This window comes from Schistocerca nitens, chromosome 4 (genome assembly GCF_023898315.1).
Source record: "Schistocerca nitens isolate TAMUIC-IGC-003100 chromosome 4, iqSchNite1.1, whole genome shotgun sequence".
In the NCBI taxonomy this organism is placed as follows: domain Eukaryota; kingdom Metazoa; phylum Arthropoda; class Insecta; order Orthoptera; family Acrididae; genus Schistocerca; species Schistocerca nitens.
The window spans coordinates 302,643,872-302,661,098 of NC_064617.1; the positions used below are offsets into that span (position 1 = coordinate 302,643,872).

The 17,227-nt window shown below is 38.5% G+C and overlaps 1 protein-coding gene across 1 annotated transcript in view; it reads right to left on the reverse strand.

The window, feature by feature from the left end:
- LOC126252267 (uncharacterized) overlaps nucleotides 1–17,227 on the reverse strand; it is a 640,413-nt gene that overhangs the window by 106,938 nt on the left and 516,248 nt on the right. Inside the window, exons 8-11 of the mRNA XM_049953140.1 lie at nucleotides 15,123–15,490; nucleotides 9,790–9,921; nucleotides 6,001–6,300; nucleotides 2,599–2,790 (exon numbers count right to left, since the gene is read on the reverse strand). Coding sequence (XP_049809097.1) covers nucleotides 2,599–2,790; nucleotides 6,001–6,300; nucleotides 9,790–9,921; nucleotides 15,123–15,490 — 992 coding nt within the window. The remainder of the gene's footprint in view (nucleotides 1–2,598; nucleotides 2,791–6,000; nucleotides 6,301–9,789; nucleotides 9,922–15,122; nucleotides 15,491–17,227) is intronic.

Genomic DNA, 17,227 nt, shown 5'->3' on the forward strand with positions numbered 1-17,227 from the left:
CAATTATCATCCACTAAATCACAAAAGGGATGAAAGTGTATGTTGAGTCCTCATGACAAATGATCATGAAGAGGATTGTGACGAAAAATAAGGGAACAACAGCTGCAAAAGTTATTGCAGAACTGAATGTTGCACTCAGAAACACTATCAGCACCAAAATAATGCCCATAAGCTGGGAAAAGCCAAAAAACTTTGACTATGGAGCAATGGAAGAAAGCCATCACATCAGATGAGTCTCATTTTATATTGTTTCCAACTTCTGGCACAATTTACATCTGGGATATGTCATACCAAGCCTACAACACAGACTGCTTGCTGCCATATCTTGGTATTCCATGGGCCCTAATGTTATTACACTGCAAAATCACATCAATGCCAAGGATTATGCGACGATTTTGGCTGATCAGGTCCATCCTATGGTACATCTGTTCCCCAATCGTGATGCTGTGTTCCAAGATGACAGGGCACTTGTTCAAACACTCGCTTCATCCAGGACTGGTTCTGTGACCAGGAGAATTAATTGCCACATCTCTCCTGGCCACCAAAGTCACTAGATCCCAAATGATGGAGCTTTTGCTGCCTACTTTGGAGAGAAGGGTGTGTGATAGCTATCTGTCTCCATATCATTACCTAAACTTTCCATTACTTTGCAGTGAGTACAGAATAAACTACACAGGACCTGTATTTATCCATTCTGAGATGACTAGGAAGCTGTTTTGAATGTCAACATTTTTCTACTATGTATTAGGCATGGCACTATGTTGGGTTTTTTGTGTTTCCACATTTTTGCTCACCCATGTATCTCATTAGATGACATCTGTGTCAACTAAACACAAACAGCAGATTTACAATTTCTGTTTTTCTACCAATTTAACAATTAAATTTTAATCACAACAATCTGGTTGTGATTCTATCCACATTTAGCGAACAGCATTATTCCCCACATACAATCCTCTCAAACCAGGGCTACTAGAAATACTGTATTAAATTTAATAAACTGAAAAAAGGCTTACATTACTTAAGCACCATCAAAGGATTCATCTATAAAAACACTCCCAACCAAATCCAACCATACTGCATTGACCTAACTATTTAACCAGAAATCGTATAAAACAGGCCTTGGTACAATCTGCTTACTTATCCAAGCCACTAATTTTAAAAGGTCAATATACCTGTCACAAAGCTAGAATTATGTAGTCTTATGTAGTTATTCTTCAAGCATTTAAATACCTGATAAATTTTACAAATGAATAATTATATGTGGGGGTGCAGGCTTTTTAGGTTAATTTCACTGATGAAATCTTCTCAGGTTATCAGCCAAGTTGTGGCTTCATGTTGTTACAACATTTCAATGAGTTTCCAGTGCTTCAAAACATTGCAAGAACATGATGCCATGGTTCAGATGATAACCCAAGAAGATTTTATCACTTACTTATATGTTGTACATTTTGGTAAGTCAATATTTTCTACTACAAATTATGAGACCAGTGGAAAATTTTGGGGAAAACACTGTCCTGTGGCAGGGTTTATATAACTTACTTTAAAATGGCAATGGCAACTCAGGATTACCAACCCTTAAAAGAGAATCATGTTATAAAGGAAAACATAAGTCTGTGCATGCATGTTCTCTCTCTCTCTCTCTCTCTCTCTCTCTCTCTCTCTCTCTCTCTCCTCCCCTCCCCCCACTTTCACTCATTCATATAACCACAAAAAATAATACTCTTTCATCTCTGGAGGTCATACAGTGACACACACAGAAAACTGTCTGAACTTAATTCTTGGCTACCAATCCATAATCCACTTTCATTGTTAGACTGCTAAACATATAAGCCACAGCAAGCCCATGCATGCAACCAGCACTTTTACAGTAACTTAATAAAAAATACTGCATGCACTTCCTGACTAATGCACAGCACTGAATGACTTTCATGCAATACTAATTGAGTACTTCACAACTATTACACTATGGCAATGTCAGGAAGTTTCGCTTCCCAAGATTTCTAGACAAAATTTTGGTAAGAGCACATTTGTAAATATGCTACAGCACATGACTGGATTGAGTGGCTGTACCACATATGACAGGCACTAAGACAAGACAAGGACGTGAAATAGAATTATTTCCTACTGTTGGGAGTACACCTCCATCATGAATCATATTTAACATACATCACGAAATTCTTTCTGCAAGCAAATTAAGTTTCGTACACAGTACTCAAATTAAAATTTTGTCAGTGCAACAGTACGTAACATTTTTAAAACTGTATTATAAACCATATTAAAGACTTTGTTCTGCATTGTATTCAGATCTACCCCAAACTTTTTTTTCTTTAATCTATTAGACTGCTTTACCTTAACAAGTGCATGTGCCATACACCACATTCGAACAGAAATGAGGTAAATTATACCTCTAACTTTTCTTTTTCTGTCAGTACTAAAGGCTCCGTCTTCATTTAAACAATTAGTTTTGAAAATTTTGTGCAAGCCTACCAGATGACCAACATAAATTAGGTTCTGGCCATTGCTCAGTGTTAGTAAGGCAACTTAATACTCGGAATGCATGCATCTGTACAAACTGTAACAACAGCTACAAGCCCCAACCTTTGACTGCATCTCCCTCAGCTGCCGGAGCACCTGGACCCATTTCTGCAGGACGTGCAGGATTGGGTATATCTAACTGAGTAGGTCGAGGAGGGGATATTTGAGAACACACAGAAGAGACTACAGGATGTCCTCCCTCCTCCTCGGTCACAGACTGTGGTGTCTGGTGTGTTATGAGCCTGTTGGGTCGTTCTGGTAGCAAAATACACATAAGCACAAGCATAAAATAAACAAGGTTAACTAAAGAAAATAAATTAACACATGTACAAAGTGCTATCAAAAAAATTCTGAAACTGTGGGTGCAGTGAAGGCACTATCAATAACTGTGTGCTAAAGGCAAAGAACTCTACTGCAGCTATCTCAGTTATAGCCTTTCTTTTTCATTCATGCATTTTTATTGTTCTACATACACACTGTTCATACTTTTCGACGAGACTGTGAACATGTGATGTTACGTATCACAAATCATGCTGGAGAATTGAAAATGACTGGAGCGGTGTATCTGCTTAGCCGAGAATTCAATGAGAAAGGATGGATAAAAATATTTTGTTTAGTTTTGCGTGTACTGGAGCTTTCCTTGTACACTTACTCTGTTAAAAAACTGAAAATTAAATAAAACTGCTATGCTTTTGTGAGAGCTATGCTGAGAATGACATGTTGACACAATTACATGCAGAAATTCAACAAAAAATTACATACTTAAAGAATAGCATTGCAAAAGCACCAAAAGGTGCTGTTATGCATATTTATTTATGGACAACCGGCTTTGGTAAAGTGGCTATCTTCAAGTCAAAGGTATCATTAAATCAGGTTAAAGGAATGATCCTTGACATTAAATACACAATTATCAGTTGCAGCATCTGCCTTTTAATCTGATGTAACGATATTCATGATGAAAATCATTCCTTGACCCCAAAGCTAGTTCTCTCTCTCTCTCTCTCTCTCTCTCTCTCTCTCTCTCTCTCTCTCTCACACACACACACACACACACACACACACACACACACACACACACCAGCAGCTTTTGGTGGTTTTGCAATGCCTTTCATTAAGCACATTGAAGCAGTGCAGCACTGTTTACAAAGAACAAAGAATTATTTAACTTCATTTTACAAAGACATGTGATACATCCAGAAACAAAATTATGCCACTCAGAATTTAACAAAAACTATTTCACAGAATCACATCACAAATGATAAGGCAGCACTTTGTGTTTACTCAGAGACTACTGACATATCAAAATAATACAGACGAAAAATATAGCTTTTTCCTTATGTATATTATGTTGTACAATGTCTCAGAGGTACACTGGCACAAATTTAAATAAATAACTGGAGGGTAGACCTGATCATAATGAGAATTTAGACAAATTGCTCATCTTATCAAAAATTTTCAAAATATTCTTCAACAATCAGTACAGATAATGGGTGAAAGAGAAGGAAATGTGGTAGTGGCATACCTCTCCTCAGTGTCTCATGAAAAAACAAAGACATGTAGTACTGTTTATAGTGAGCCTTCCATCACTTGAGACTGTGAATGTCAGTGTTTCCATCCCCTACTACCAACACCACATGTATAGGTTGTGCGCCAACAGCTGAGTTTTACAATTACAGTTGCAACTAACAACAGCACAAAACACAACACTATACCGCACAAACATCTATCAAAAGTAGTACGATATGCCAGTAACCATTTGACACAATTCACCAAAGACTGATATTGACACTACCTCAATATGAGCATTTATGAACACTGATCCCAACATTAAAGTATCATTGAGTGACAAGTGAGAGAAGTAGTTTAAAATGATTTAACATTTCAATAGCACATGTTGTTGTTGTTGTTGTTGTTGTGGTCTTCAGCCCTGAGACTGGTTTGATGCAGCTCTCCATGCTACTCTATCCTGTGCAAGCTTCTTCATCTCCCAGTACCTACTGCAACCTACATCCTTCTGAATCTGCTTAGTGTATTGATCTCTTGGTCTCCCTCTACGATTTTTACCCTCCACGCTGCCCTCCAATGCTAAATTTGTGATCCCTTGATGCCTCAAAACATGTCCTACCAACCGATCCCTTCTTCTAGTCAAGTTGTGCAACAAACTTCTCTTCTCCCCAATCCTATTCAATACCTCCTCATTAGTTACGTGATCTACCCACCTTATCTTCAGCATTCTTCTGTAGCACCACATTTCGAAAGCTTCTATTCTCTTCTTGTCCAAACTGGTTATCGTCCATGTTTCACTTCCATACATGGCTACACTCCATACAAATACTTTCAGAAACGACTTTCTGACACTTAAATCTATACTCGATGTTAACAAATTTCTCTTCTTGAGAAACGATTTCCTTGCCATTGCCAGTCTACATTTTATATCCTCTCTACTTCGACCATCATCAGTTATTTTACTCCCTAAATAGCAAAACTCCTTTACTACTTTAAGTGTCTCATTTCCTAATCTAATACCCTCAGCATCACCTGATTTAATTTGACTACATTCCATTATCCTCGTTTTGCTTTTGTTGATGTTCATCTTATATCCTTTCAAGACACTGTCCATTCCGTTCAACTGCTCTTCCAAGTCTTTTGCTGTCTCTGACAGAATTACAATGTCATCGGCGAACCTCAAAGTTTTTACTTCTTCTCCATGAATTTTAATACCTACTCCGAATTTTTCTTTTGTTTGCTTCACTGCTTGCTCAATATACAGATTGAATAACATCGGGGAGAGGCTACAACCCTGTCTCACTCCTTTCCCAACCACTGCTTCCCTTTCATACCCCTCGACTCTTATAACTGCCATCTGGTTTCTGTACAAATTGTAAATAGCCTTTCACTCCCTGTATTTTACCCCTGCCACCTTCAGAATTTGAAAGAGAGTATTCCAGTTAATGTTGTCAAAAGCTTTCTCTAAGTCTACAAATGCTAGAAACGTAGGTTTGCCCAATAGCACATATGAGTGCAGAATTTCTGGAAATACTGGTATCATGAAAGAAAAATAAAAGAATAATGTGCAATGAATTGTAGATAGTGAAATGATTTTGTAGAAACATTGATATGAAAAATCTGTAAAAGCATTTAAAGAAAGTCTAGTGGTGACAATGCAGTGAAAGCTTTTGCAATGGTGTAGGAAAAACAATTTGTTTTCCGAATGGCACTGGAAATGTTTGCATTTTTAGTGGAAAGGTTATGGTGGACGTGTGAATTTTTAAAATATATGGTCAAAATGTGCAGAACACATGGATAAAGAAACATATATACAAGCAACCAGGAAAAATAAAAAGAGGAAGCAAGTCTATTTTGAGAAACCCAATAATGCTACAAGCACTCTCAACTTCTCTGAAGTAACATTGTAATACACATGGTAAATGTAAACAACTAAAACAACCTTAACTATAATCATACCTGTACCAAATGGTGTCCTCACAGCAGCCAAGTAAGAATCCTGTCTAACAGCACGATGTCGAAGTGGCTCCTCTCCAGCATCCCATTCCAAGTTTCTATCCTTGTCATTAATGTCCTTGTTCTGTTCTTGAATTCTGTCCCACAGCTTCTCTCTATCCCTTTCACAACTACGGCCCCTTGCTGCCTCATCTTCCCATCTTGGTGAAGCTGTTGCCATTCGATTTCGAGCTGCAGCAGCCCACGATTCAGCTGAGTTGGACCGTGCACGTAAGCGCACAGGTGGTTCATGACTAGGTGGTTCTGTGAAGGGGGCAGAAAAAAAGTACATTTTATCTCTCACGAAACAGAAGGAAAAGTTTTGTTACATAGATGAAAGAATTATACAAATTTCTTGAAATTTTGTTTCGAGACAAAATATCAAATAAAAAATTGAGTTCAGACACACATACAATGTGCTGTCTAATTCTGAGAAGTTAATGGGTGTTTTATTATTGTCAGCTGATGGCAAGTTCCCTTGTACAACCAGTTGCTACATATGAATCAGAAAGGTGGACAATGACAGAAGCAAATATGAAAAATCTAAGGTAATTTGAAAGAAAAACCATGCAAAAAATTTATGGATGTGAGAGCTTATACAAGGGAAAGACATCGTTAAATTTATTAAATCTCAAAGAATAAGCTGGTCAGGACATATGGAGAGGATGACAGATGACAGGATGCCAAAATGAATCATGAAAGGCAGGTTGTATTCCAACAGAAGGAAGGACTGACCAAGAGCTAGATGGCTCAACAATGTGTTGGTTGACATTACCAATATGGGGATCTGAGGATGGAAGAGGAAAGCAGAGAACAGAGATGTAAGGGGAAAGGAAAGTTGATGAGGCCAAGCCCCATCAAGAGCTGTACTGCCAAAAAATAAGAAGGAGCTGATTGTGAGGTAGCACTCAAACAAGCTGCTGAGGGAAACCTGAACCACTTCAGAGATCACTATAGTGTGAAAATTTAATAGAATACACACACTAAGCAGAAGACAGGTCAGCCTTTCACTTTGATCACTACTACATACTGAAGAGTGTGATTGTGACACACACCTAATAATCCAAAATCTCTTACCTCACATACTCAATTATCATTGTAAGATGGTGTGTGTGTGTGTGTGTGTGTGTGTGTGTGTGTGTGTGTGTGAGAGAGAGAGAGAGAGAGAGAGAGAGAGAGAGAGAGAGAGAGAGAGAGAGAGAGAATTTATCACCGTGCATTACGTGCTTACATTCTAACACAACATGCAGCTCTTAGTGAGAATACAAATGCAAATCACAGTTACTGCATAACACCGAAAAACCTACAGTATTAGTAGAAACTGACAAGTTTTTACTGGAAACTGAGAAGAAAGTTAATTACAGGTCTAGTGGTTCATGTCACTGAGTAGAAGTCCAGAAATTCCAAGTATAATCTCAGTTTTCTTATGATTTTGGAGAAGTCTTTTGCTCTGATAATCGAAGGTCTCAGAAATGATCAGTCTCCATCACAGTGTCAGTGCTTCATTAAGGGTAGTAGATATAATTAAGAAGTGTCAATTTATCTTTGTGACAGATCTGTCCCTGAAAACTGGAGAATTAGCATCTGTCAAAGACTTGGGGTGGTAGAAGGCAATGGAAACCAATGCATTACAATTACAGCATATGCAGTCTTCTCAATCTGCGTCTCATAAGAAATAGCTTCCTTTTCCTATGCTAAATTTAGATTATATGAGATTACTGAAGGGAAATGAGAAAGAGGGAAATTACTTCAAGCACAGGATCTAATGCGTAATTTATCAATTGCTGTGATGAAAATTTTCTGGATCTATAATAAATTTGAGAAACTGTAATACACAAAAATCTTGGTTTTCAATTAAATCACCTTGAATAATCAATGACAGACCTATTATTCTGAGAATTCCAATAAATTCATACTGAACCCATCCGTGCCACATTCAATGCTCATATCACTTAATGAATACAGGGAAATAGGAAAAATATCTCACGAATTTCTTAGCTTTCTTAGGTATTCAATAATAGAAAAGACAAATGGCAGATCACTCTGCCTAAGGCAATAGGTAGAGAAAAATCCATGAAAGGAAATGGAATAATTAAAAAAAAGAAAAAAGAACAGAAGACAAGATATCAATTTCACCACCATGATTAGATAATGTTATCAGAAATATGCAATGACCTGAAAGGCATATGCTGGCGACACCACAAATTGTGATTATAACCTAGTAACTATGAAAAGGAAGTCAAAGATAAATAGAATTAAAAAATACTATACCAGAAAGTGACACTGACAAATTGAGTAATGTACTTTGAAATTATTGAAACTGATACCCACCAGACTGAGCAAAACACTTCCAACAATTTAACCAAAAATGAAGTTTAGTATGTTTAAAATAGAAATAATTGAGGCCAGAGAATCCATTGTTGATGTATGATACATACAGACAAAAGCACATGTACAGAACTGTGGGAATAAAAAATAGTGGAAACAAATCTGACAAGCAGCATAAAAAAAAATACAAATTTCAGAACTGATAAGAGAGAACTGTTGAGAAAGTAGAGAATACTGTCTTGTGGAGGAAGAAAAAGCTGACATGGAAGAAATAAGAGATTCAGTTTTACAATTATACAGTCCTGGAAAATATGAAGCCAAGCGTTATAGATAAAATACCTTCCAAAACAGACACAGAGTGATACTAGACCCACATTGTTAGTCAATCTTGCAACCAAAATCTATGAAAGAGGGACACACTATTATCTTGCTACCACAGGAGGCATGAACCAATAAACGTTACACCTAGTGCATAAAAATCTAGGGATTGGCAGAATTCTTACAATAAATAAATATAATGAAGATGTCAAAAACAATTAAGACAGTTCAGTGATTTATTGTCACTGCTATTTAACTTTTACACCATAGATGCAAATAAAGGAGTGAATAAAAATTCAAACATGGATTAAAGTAACTGGTGGATTACAGCAGGAGGAGGCAAGCAGTAGATTAACTACTAAGTTGAATGTACAGACCTACTTAACAGCACTTTAAACAAGGGACACAAGAAATGAGTGAAAATCAGAGGTAAGAACACCAATCATCAAAACAACATAAATTTTTTTTAAAACACAGCATTGACTAGTAATAAGTTTTCTGTGATTAAGTGTGCCTGTTATACGCACATGGGAAGTAGAAATTGAAGAGGTACTAGTGACACAATGAGTGACAAAAAATGGATCGTGGCAAATCCTTCCTCAGGACATGGAACCACAAGTCAGGTTGGCTGATCGTACTTTCATCAACACCCCATCCTCCTCCCCCCCTCCCACTCCCAAAGTAACTATACAGCTATGTATTGCAAGCTGTGAACAGCCAGTCAAATGTTCTCTCCATGAAGCACTATTCCAAATGACCCATCATCTGTAACCTAAAAAGATGTCCAATTTGTTCAGCCTGTTGTGATTACATGGCAAACTAATACAAATGACACCAGACTCAACAGAAGCAAACTTCATTTTTTACAAAGCATGAGAAAAGAGACCATTAACAGCAAACACAAACATTATGTATACTGGCTGTTATATCATATTAAATTGACACAGATTAAAAAAAAGAAAGAAAGGAAAAAAGGAAAAAAAACAGATAGGGCATTCCAGTGGCCATACATTAGAACACAGGCACAGGGGATTTCAAAAGCTGTTTCTCATTGACAATTCTAGCACAGGACACTCTGTGTTAAATGTTAGGTGACACACTTGATACCTGGAGCAACATTAAACTGCTTGAAATCACAAGGAGGTTCACAGTGTAGCTTTGTACTGCCTACTAAAATCATACGGTTGCCTGAGACCCCCGTGTTGATTAATTCACCATCTTTCTTCTTCTTAGAGAGTTCTATGCATAGAACAAGACATCATGTAAATTGAGAATCAGATTTCATACTTAAAACAACACAAAATGTATTCAACTATTGCCACATAATTGAACAATAATGCAATTTTACTCACTCATAATATTTAATCAGAAAAGCTGACTATTTTAAACTATTAGAATTAAGAATGGACATGAAAGTATTTAAAGTGGGTCACAGGTACTATATTTAAAATGAGTTGAGTGTCTACCATTGCTATCAGTGGAGAGTCAACAGTCAAAAGAATTAACATAGTATAGTTAATTTCCTTCATTGAGAGATATGAGAATTATTTCAAGAAGACAAGTACAAGTCACTACTTAAATTTAAGATAAAAATTTTACAGACGTGGTTCACTCTTCCTTAAAACCATCTAGCAAATATAATATTATTCGGAAGCCTGTGTTCTCAAAGCGCTTTAAACAGAAATAAGAAAATTAAATGACAAAACCCCATGAAACTAGAAATCTTCATTATGCCTCATCTGCCTTTACCATATACAGATATTTTAGTTTCTTCAGCCACAAAATTTTTGAGTTTTCTAGAAAAGAAATCAAGTTGAACAACTAAATGTCCAAATTTATTATAAGTAGGGACAGGAAAACTTCATGTAAATGATAAAATTAAAGATAACAAAAAATTTATGATTTTTAGTGACCTATGGCAAAACAGACAGTTTTAATGAAAGGTTACTAACTTTGGCATTTTCCCTATACCTGTGTAAAAATGTTTTGAATCTAAGGGCAGCAGTTTATTAATATTGATAACTGATAATCGCTGAATGCTGCCGAATTTTGACTTTGTTTCCTCAACACTGAGAATTGTGTATAGTCTTAACAGTCTATTTCCTGAGAAAAACGATGGCCTCAGTAGCTATAAATAAGAAAGCAACCATAAACTCTCTGCTTCAGAAGATCTCTGACCCAGCAACAGTTTCAGTAGCCGACATGAAATTTCCTGACACATTTGAATCTATCATAAAAAAGTTATACAATTTTGAGAATGTAATAGGATAAATCAATTAAACTAGATATTTCCATAATAAGCAAGTGTAAATATGAAAAACACTAAATATGGATGTCACTTTTCTTGTGCAGACACGGTGTCTGATAAACATTCAATGGAATTTAGGCCCTAGTCTATGCAACAAATCACAAAGACACCACAAACATCATTCATGAAAAGTAAAGATAATATTGCATTAATATTGATATAAATGTTCTAGTCTTCTGTTTTACAATCAGAAACAAATTTGCAAGAGATCACTGAATGGGCACTATGCTGATTTATGCGTTTATGAAACTAAGTGCCGTATTTGGCATATTACAAAAATATGTAGTTTAACTGATGCACCAGATTAAAGATCTCTCCAAACAGCATTGTTTTTGTTATTATTTGTTGGGAAAAAATATCGGGAAACCCAATATTACCATATAAAACCATTACTGCATTCCACGTTAAAATTGAAGCTTCATTATTGTGGGAGAATGAATTTTTGGAGACTTTGAGAAATTTGAAGGGACAAATACTTCAAGCAGAGGTGAAGAAAACACCGGTTTGCACCTTCAAATTAAGCTAGCAACTCTTATGGCCACAGATCCAAATAATCAATGTCCATCATTCTAACTTTTTGTTTCAGTCATGAGGTGATAAAGAGTTCACTTAATATTAACATGGCAAAAAGATTTCTGTGTACCTAGAACTTCATTACTTAGTGGAAAAGTAACTTTCCATACCCACAGAATATGTGGACATCAAATGTCTGTTGTTGCGCTGAAGGCAGTTTGTCTTCCATGTTTAAATTCAGACTGTGTGTGGTTGTTTTCAAACCATAGTAAAATGCTGACAGATAGGAGGCATAATATCCCAGAAGAAACCTTTAAAGTTACGACAATTCTTGATTTTGAAACACTTTGAAGAGTGTATTGCTGCGAAGTTAACTGATTAGACTTAATAGGTTTAATGTAAATGATTTCTTTTTGGATAATGTAAATAAATGTGATCCATGATGTGAATAAATAAAATGTAATTAATAGGTATATATTTGTTTTCAACATAACACAGAAGAACAATGAAATAAGAAAAAATAAGAACATAAAGTACTTCAAAAAGAAGCCGTCAGAAACTAATACCATAACTGACAAAAAAAGGCAAAATCTGAAGCAAATAACATAAAAATTGGCAAAAATTAAAACCAAAATTGGCAGAAATTAAAACCAAAATTGGCAAAACCTATCACCAAAGCTGACAATACAATCAAACAATTTTTTTCCTGTCCCTAATTATAAACTGTTACTGAATTCAGCCTGAACAATTTTGCTGTAACAAATATATAACACTGCCAAAATTTTATCTGTTACTCCTGTCTCGATGCACTATCTTTGTGCTTTGTGAACATGCTGTTTTGTATTGATGGAGTCAGTCATCACCAAAAGTATAAACAATATTCTCAAAGCATTGTTTTCATCTACAGTGAAAACATGCCACAAGGGTGATTAAATGAGAACTGAAGAAAATGCCATTCAGTTACCATATGGTATGGTTTACATTTTCAGGTGCCAAAAATGTCTAAATTAATAAAAAAAAATGCTAATGTTTATATAAAACGTGGGTATGTCAAACTGCATAGTGACTTTAATATTATTGAGTCCTACACCAAAAAAATATTGCACTCTTTCAGCTGTCAAGAGTTGGCTATAATACCCCTTGCACAGTTGGAAAAAAGGAACATAATGAGCAAGACTGAATGTGGAAACAAGATACTCTGAACTTCACAATTTTGGGACCAAGAATAAGTGAAACCGAGGACAAGAAACATAAATGCAATAACAGTGTGAATACAAAGCATTCAACAAATTAAATAAATGAGGAAGAGAACCAGTAAATAAAATCTATTCTGATATGTCAATAAATGAAAAATTTTCCACATTTCAATTATCCACCCAGAGCCACTCTTTAATAACAAAAACAGTATGTACTTCTGTGTATTATTTGTTAGCAATTAATTCCCCATTTGTTAACAATAACTGAATTAATATATTTTCTACAATTATGTTGGCAGTCACATTATGTACTGTATGATGTGCATAAAACACTGTTCAAATTATAGCTCCTGTCAAGAAATCAATACGAAACAAATAAAACCTTGTTCAGTAAATCTGAGCCACACTTTGAAGCATAAAAGACAATTACAGAATGAAAATGAAATTACGCAATGTAGCACACAACAAAATTCATCTCATATCAATAACAGTGCAAGCAGGTGTATGGTAGTTGGAGCTGAATCTCATAGGCATGATGTTTTAATTTATTATTTCTTTGTTAATAATTTTATTTGCACCAAATTTTGCTGGCAATATCAACATATATTACTGAATGTAACTGCAACTTATAGCATTGTATGACACACAGTTCAGGAGATATGAGTCTATGACTATGGGCCAATGCCCAAGTGAGACCCAAGCCTGTCTCAGAATTGTAAATCTCAATCAAACAGGAATGCATGGCAGTAAGAAGAGAAAGGCAGCCTGACGAATGACTTCCAAAATCAAATACAAACTACAGAGGGTTTGTGCGTCACACTATTAGGATGAAACCTCACTTTCCAGTCAATACCATTTTACATATCTTTAAGCACTTTTTAAATGTATGTCTACAATTCAACAAGCAATTTAGTCCTCCCACCACAATATCTCCCTCATCACAAACAACAGGCAGTTAATATGATAAAATACACTGAGGCAACAAAAGTCATGGGATACTTCCTAATAAAGTGGTGGACCAGCTTTTGCCTGGTGTATTGCAGCAACTTGATGCAGCACAGACTCAAAAAGTCGCTGGAAGCCCCTGCAGAAATACTGAGCCATGCTGCCTCTACAGTCGTCCGTAATTGCGAAAGTGTAGCCAGTGGAGGATTTTGTGCATGAAATGACCTCTAGAGAATGTCCCACAGATTTTCGAATATAAGTTGGGAAATCTGGGTGACCAAACCATTACCTCGAATTGTCCAGAATGTTCTTCAAACTAATCACAAACGATCGTGGCCTGGTAACATGGTGCATTGTCATCCATAAAAAATACCATCACTGTTTGGGAACAAGAAGTCCACGAATGGCTGCAAATGGTCTTCCAGCAGCTGAACATAACCATTTCCAGTCAATTATTGATTCAGTTGGAGTGGAAATGCCTGAGCATGCCACGTAAACACAGCCCACAGCATTATGGATCCTCTACCGGCTTGCACAGTGCCTTGTTGACAATCTGGGCCCACAGCTTCAGCTTCATTGTGTCTGACCTCACTCAAATTCTACCATCAGTTCTTATCAACTGAAATCAGGAATCATCTGACCAGGCCACAGTTTTCCAGTTGTCTAGGGTCCAATTGATTTGGTCACAAGCCCATGAGAGGCATTGCAGATGATGTCGTGCTGCTAATAAAGGCACTCACATTGGTTGTCTTCTGCCATAGCTCATTAATGCCAAATTATACTGCATAGTCCTAACTCATTCATTCGTCATACATCCCACACCGATTTCTGTGGTTATTTCATGTAGTGTTGCTTAGCTGTTTGCACTGACAACTCTATGCAAAAGTCGCTGCTCTCAGTGATTAAGCGAAGGCTGTCGGCCACTACGTGTCTGTGGTGAGAGGTAATGCCTGAAAATTGGTTTTCTTGGCACACTCTTCACACTGTGGATCTCAGAATATTGAATTCCCAACGGATTTCAAAAACGGAATGTCACTTGAATCTAGCTCCAACTACCAATCTGCGTTCAAAGTTTGTCAATTCCCATCACGCAGCCATAAAAACATCGGAAACCCTTTTATGAATCACTTGAGAAAAACGACAGCTTCGCCAATGCGCTGCCCCTTTATACCTCGTGTATGTGATACTACCGCCATCTGTACATGCACATATCACTATCCCATGACTTTTGTCTACTCAGTATGTCAAGGAACAATTTCCGCATAAGAGGATAACAACTAGCAAGAGCATCACATGGAGAAAATGTATTTCTCTGAAATAAAATATTATTTTTACCATAAAGTTATCAAAATACACAAGAATGTAAGCAACTGTAAGTTATAATAAATTTAAAGGGACACTTCTTCTGGTCAGTATTATAAGCACAGATTAATGCGTCACATACTTTGTTTAGTATTCAATAGCACATTCGAACATACCAGCACTCTCTAGTGATCTGCTCTCACGGGTGGTACGTCTCGATTCTCGAGATTCCCTAGTTACTGCAGACGAGGAAGGAGGAGAGGCTGTCGAACGTGACTCAAATTCACGCTTTCGCACAGCCACATTTGGTACACTCTTCTTGGCAGATAGGCGAGCCAATTCACTGCGGTACAAGCTGGTGCGGTCCTCCGCCAGAAGGCCTTCTTCAAACTGCCTTGCTCGTTGGTAAACAGGTTGTAATTCAGGCTCAGGAGAAAGCCTTTGCCATTCCGCCACATTTTCCTTCTGCTGAGGTTGCACTTGTTGCATACGTTCACAGGACCTCTCACGCCTAGGTCCATCCTCTGTGGGTCTTGAAATGGATCTAAGGACACAGTGAAAGTGGGACACTGTAGATTTCTACTTACTTATTCACTCTGGAGTGACTACTTAAACTTATAGTAATGGTTTATATAAAAGACATAAAATATAAATACTCTCCTGGAAACTGAAATAAGAACACCGTGAATTCATTAACCCAGGAAGGGGAAACTTTATTGACACATTCCTGGGGTCAGATACATCACATGATCACACTGACAGAACCACAGGCGCACAGACACAGGCAACAGAGCATGCATAATGTGGGCACTAGTACAGTGTATATCCACCTTTCGCAGCAATGCAGGCTGCTATTCTCCCATGGAGACGATCGTAGAAATGCTGGATGTAGTCCTGTGGAACGGCTTGCCATGCCATTTCCACCTGGCGCCTCAGTTGGACCAGCGTTCGTGCTGGACGTGCAGACCGCGTGAGACGACGCTTCATCCAGTCCCAAACATGCTCAATGGGGGACAGATCCGGAGATCTTGCTGGCCAGGGTAGTTGACTTACACCTTCTAGAGCACGTTGGGTGGCACGGGATACATGCGGACGTGCATTGTCCTGTTGGAACAGCAAGTTCCCTTGCCGGTCTAGGAATGGTAGAACGATGGGTTCGATGACGGTTTGGATGTACCGTGCACTATTCAGTGTCCCCTCGACGATCACCAGTGGTGTACGGCCAGTGTAGGAGATCGCTCCCCACACCATGATGCCGGGTGTTGGCCCTGTGTGCCTCGGTCGTATGCAGTCCTGATTGTGGCGCTCACCTGCACGGCGCCAAACACGCATACGACCATCATTGGCACCAAGGCAGAAGCGACTCTCATCGTTGAAGACGACACGTCTCCATTCGTCCCTCCATTCACGCCTGTCGCGACACCACTGGAGGCGGGCTGCACGATGTTGGGGCGTGAACGGAAGACGGCCCAACGGTGTGCGGGACCGTAGCCCAGCTTCATGGAGACGGTTGCGAATGGTCCTCGCCGATACCCCAGGAGCAACAGTGTCCCTAATTTGCTGGGAAGTGGCGGTGCGGTCCCCTACGGCACTGCGTAGGATCCTACGGTCTTGGCGTGCATCCGTGCGTCGCTGCGGTCCGGTCCCAGGTCGACGGGCACGTGCACCTTCCGCCGACCACTGGCGACAACATCGATGTACTGTGGAGACCTCACGCCCCACGTGTTGAGCAATTCGGCGGTACGTCCACCCGGCCTCCCGCATGCCCACTATACGCCCTCGCTCAAAGTCCGTCAACTGCACATACAGTTCACGTCCATGCTGTCGCGGCATGCTACCAGTGTTAAAGACTGCGATGGAGCTCCGTATGCCACGGCAAACTGGCTGACACTGACGGCGGCGGTGCACAAATGCTGCGCAGCTAGCGCCATTCGACGGCCAACACCGTGGTTCCTGGTGCGTCCGCTGTGCCGTGCGTGTGATCATTGCTTGTACAGCCCTCTCGCAGTGTCCGGAGCAAGTATGGTGGGTCTGACACACAGGTGTCAATGTGTTCTTTTTTCCATTTCCAGGAGTGTAGATGGAGAGGGAAATAATCAGTGTTCAACACCAGCTACAAGTTGTACTGTTTATGATCAGCCAGCTTTGAGAAGCCATATAACGCTTTGGCAGTAGCAGAGTGTATGGATTGCTGACTGCAGCAACTGAAGAGCACAGGCATTGCCGACTTGGCCATTGTATCTTGTGAAGACAACATCTAGGCACTCATCATTCTGCCAAC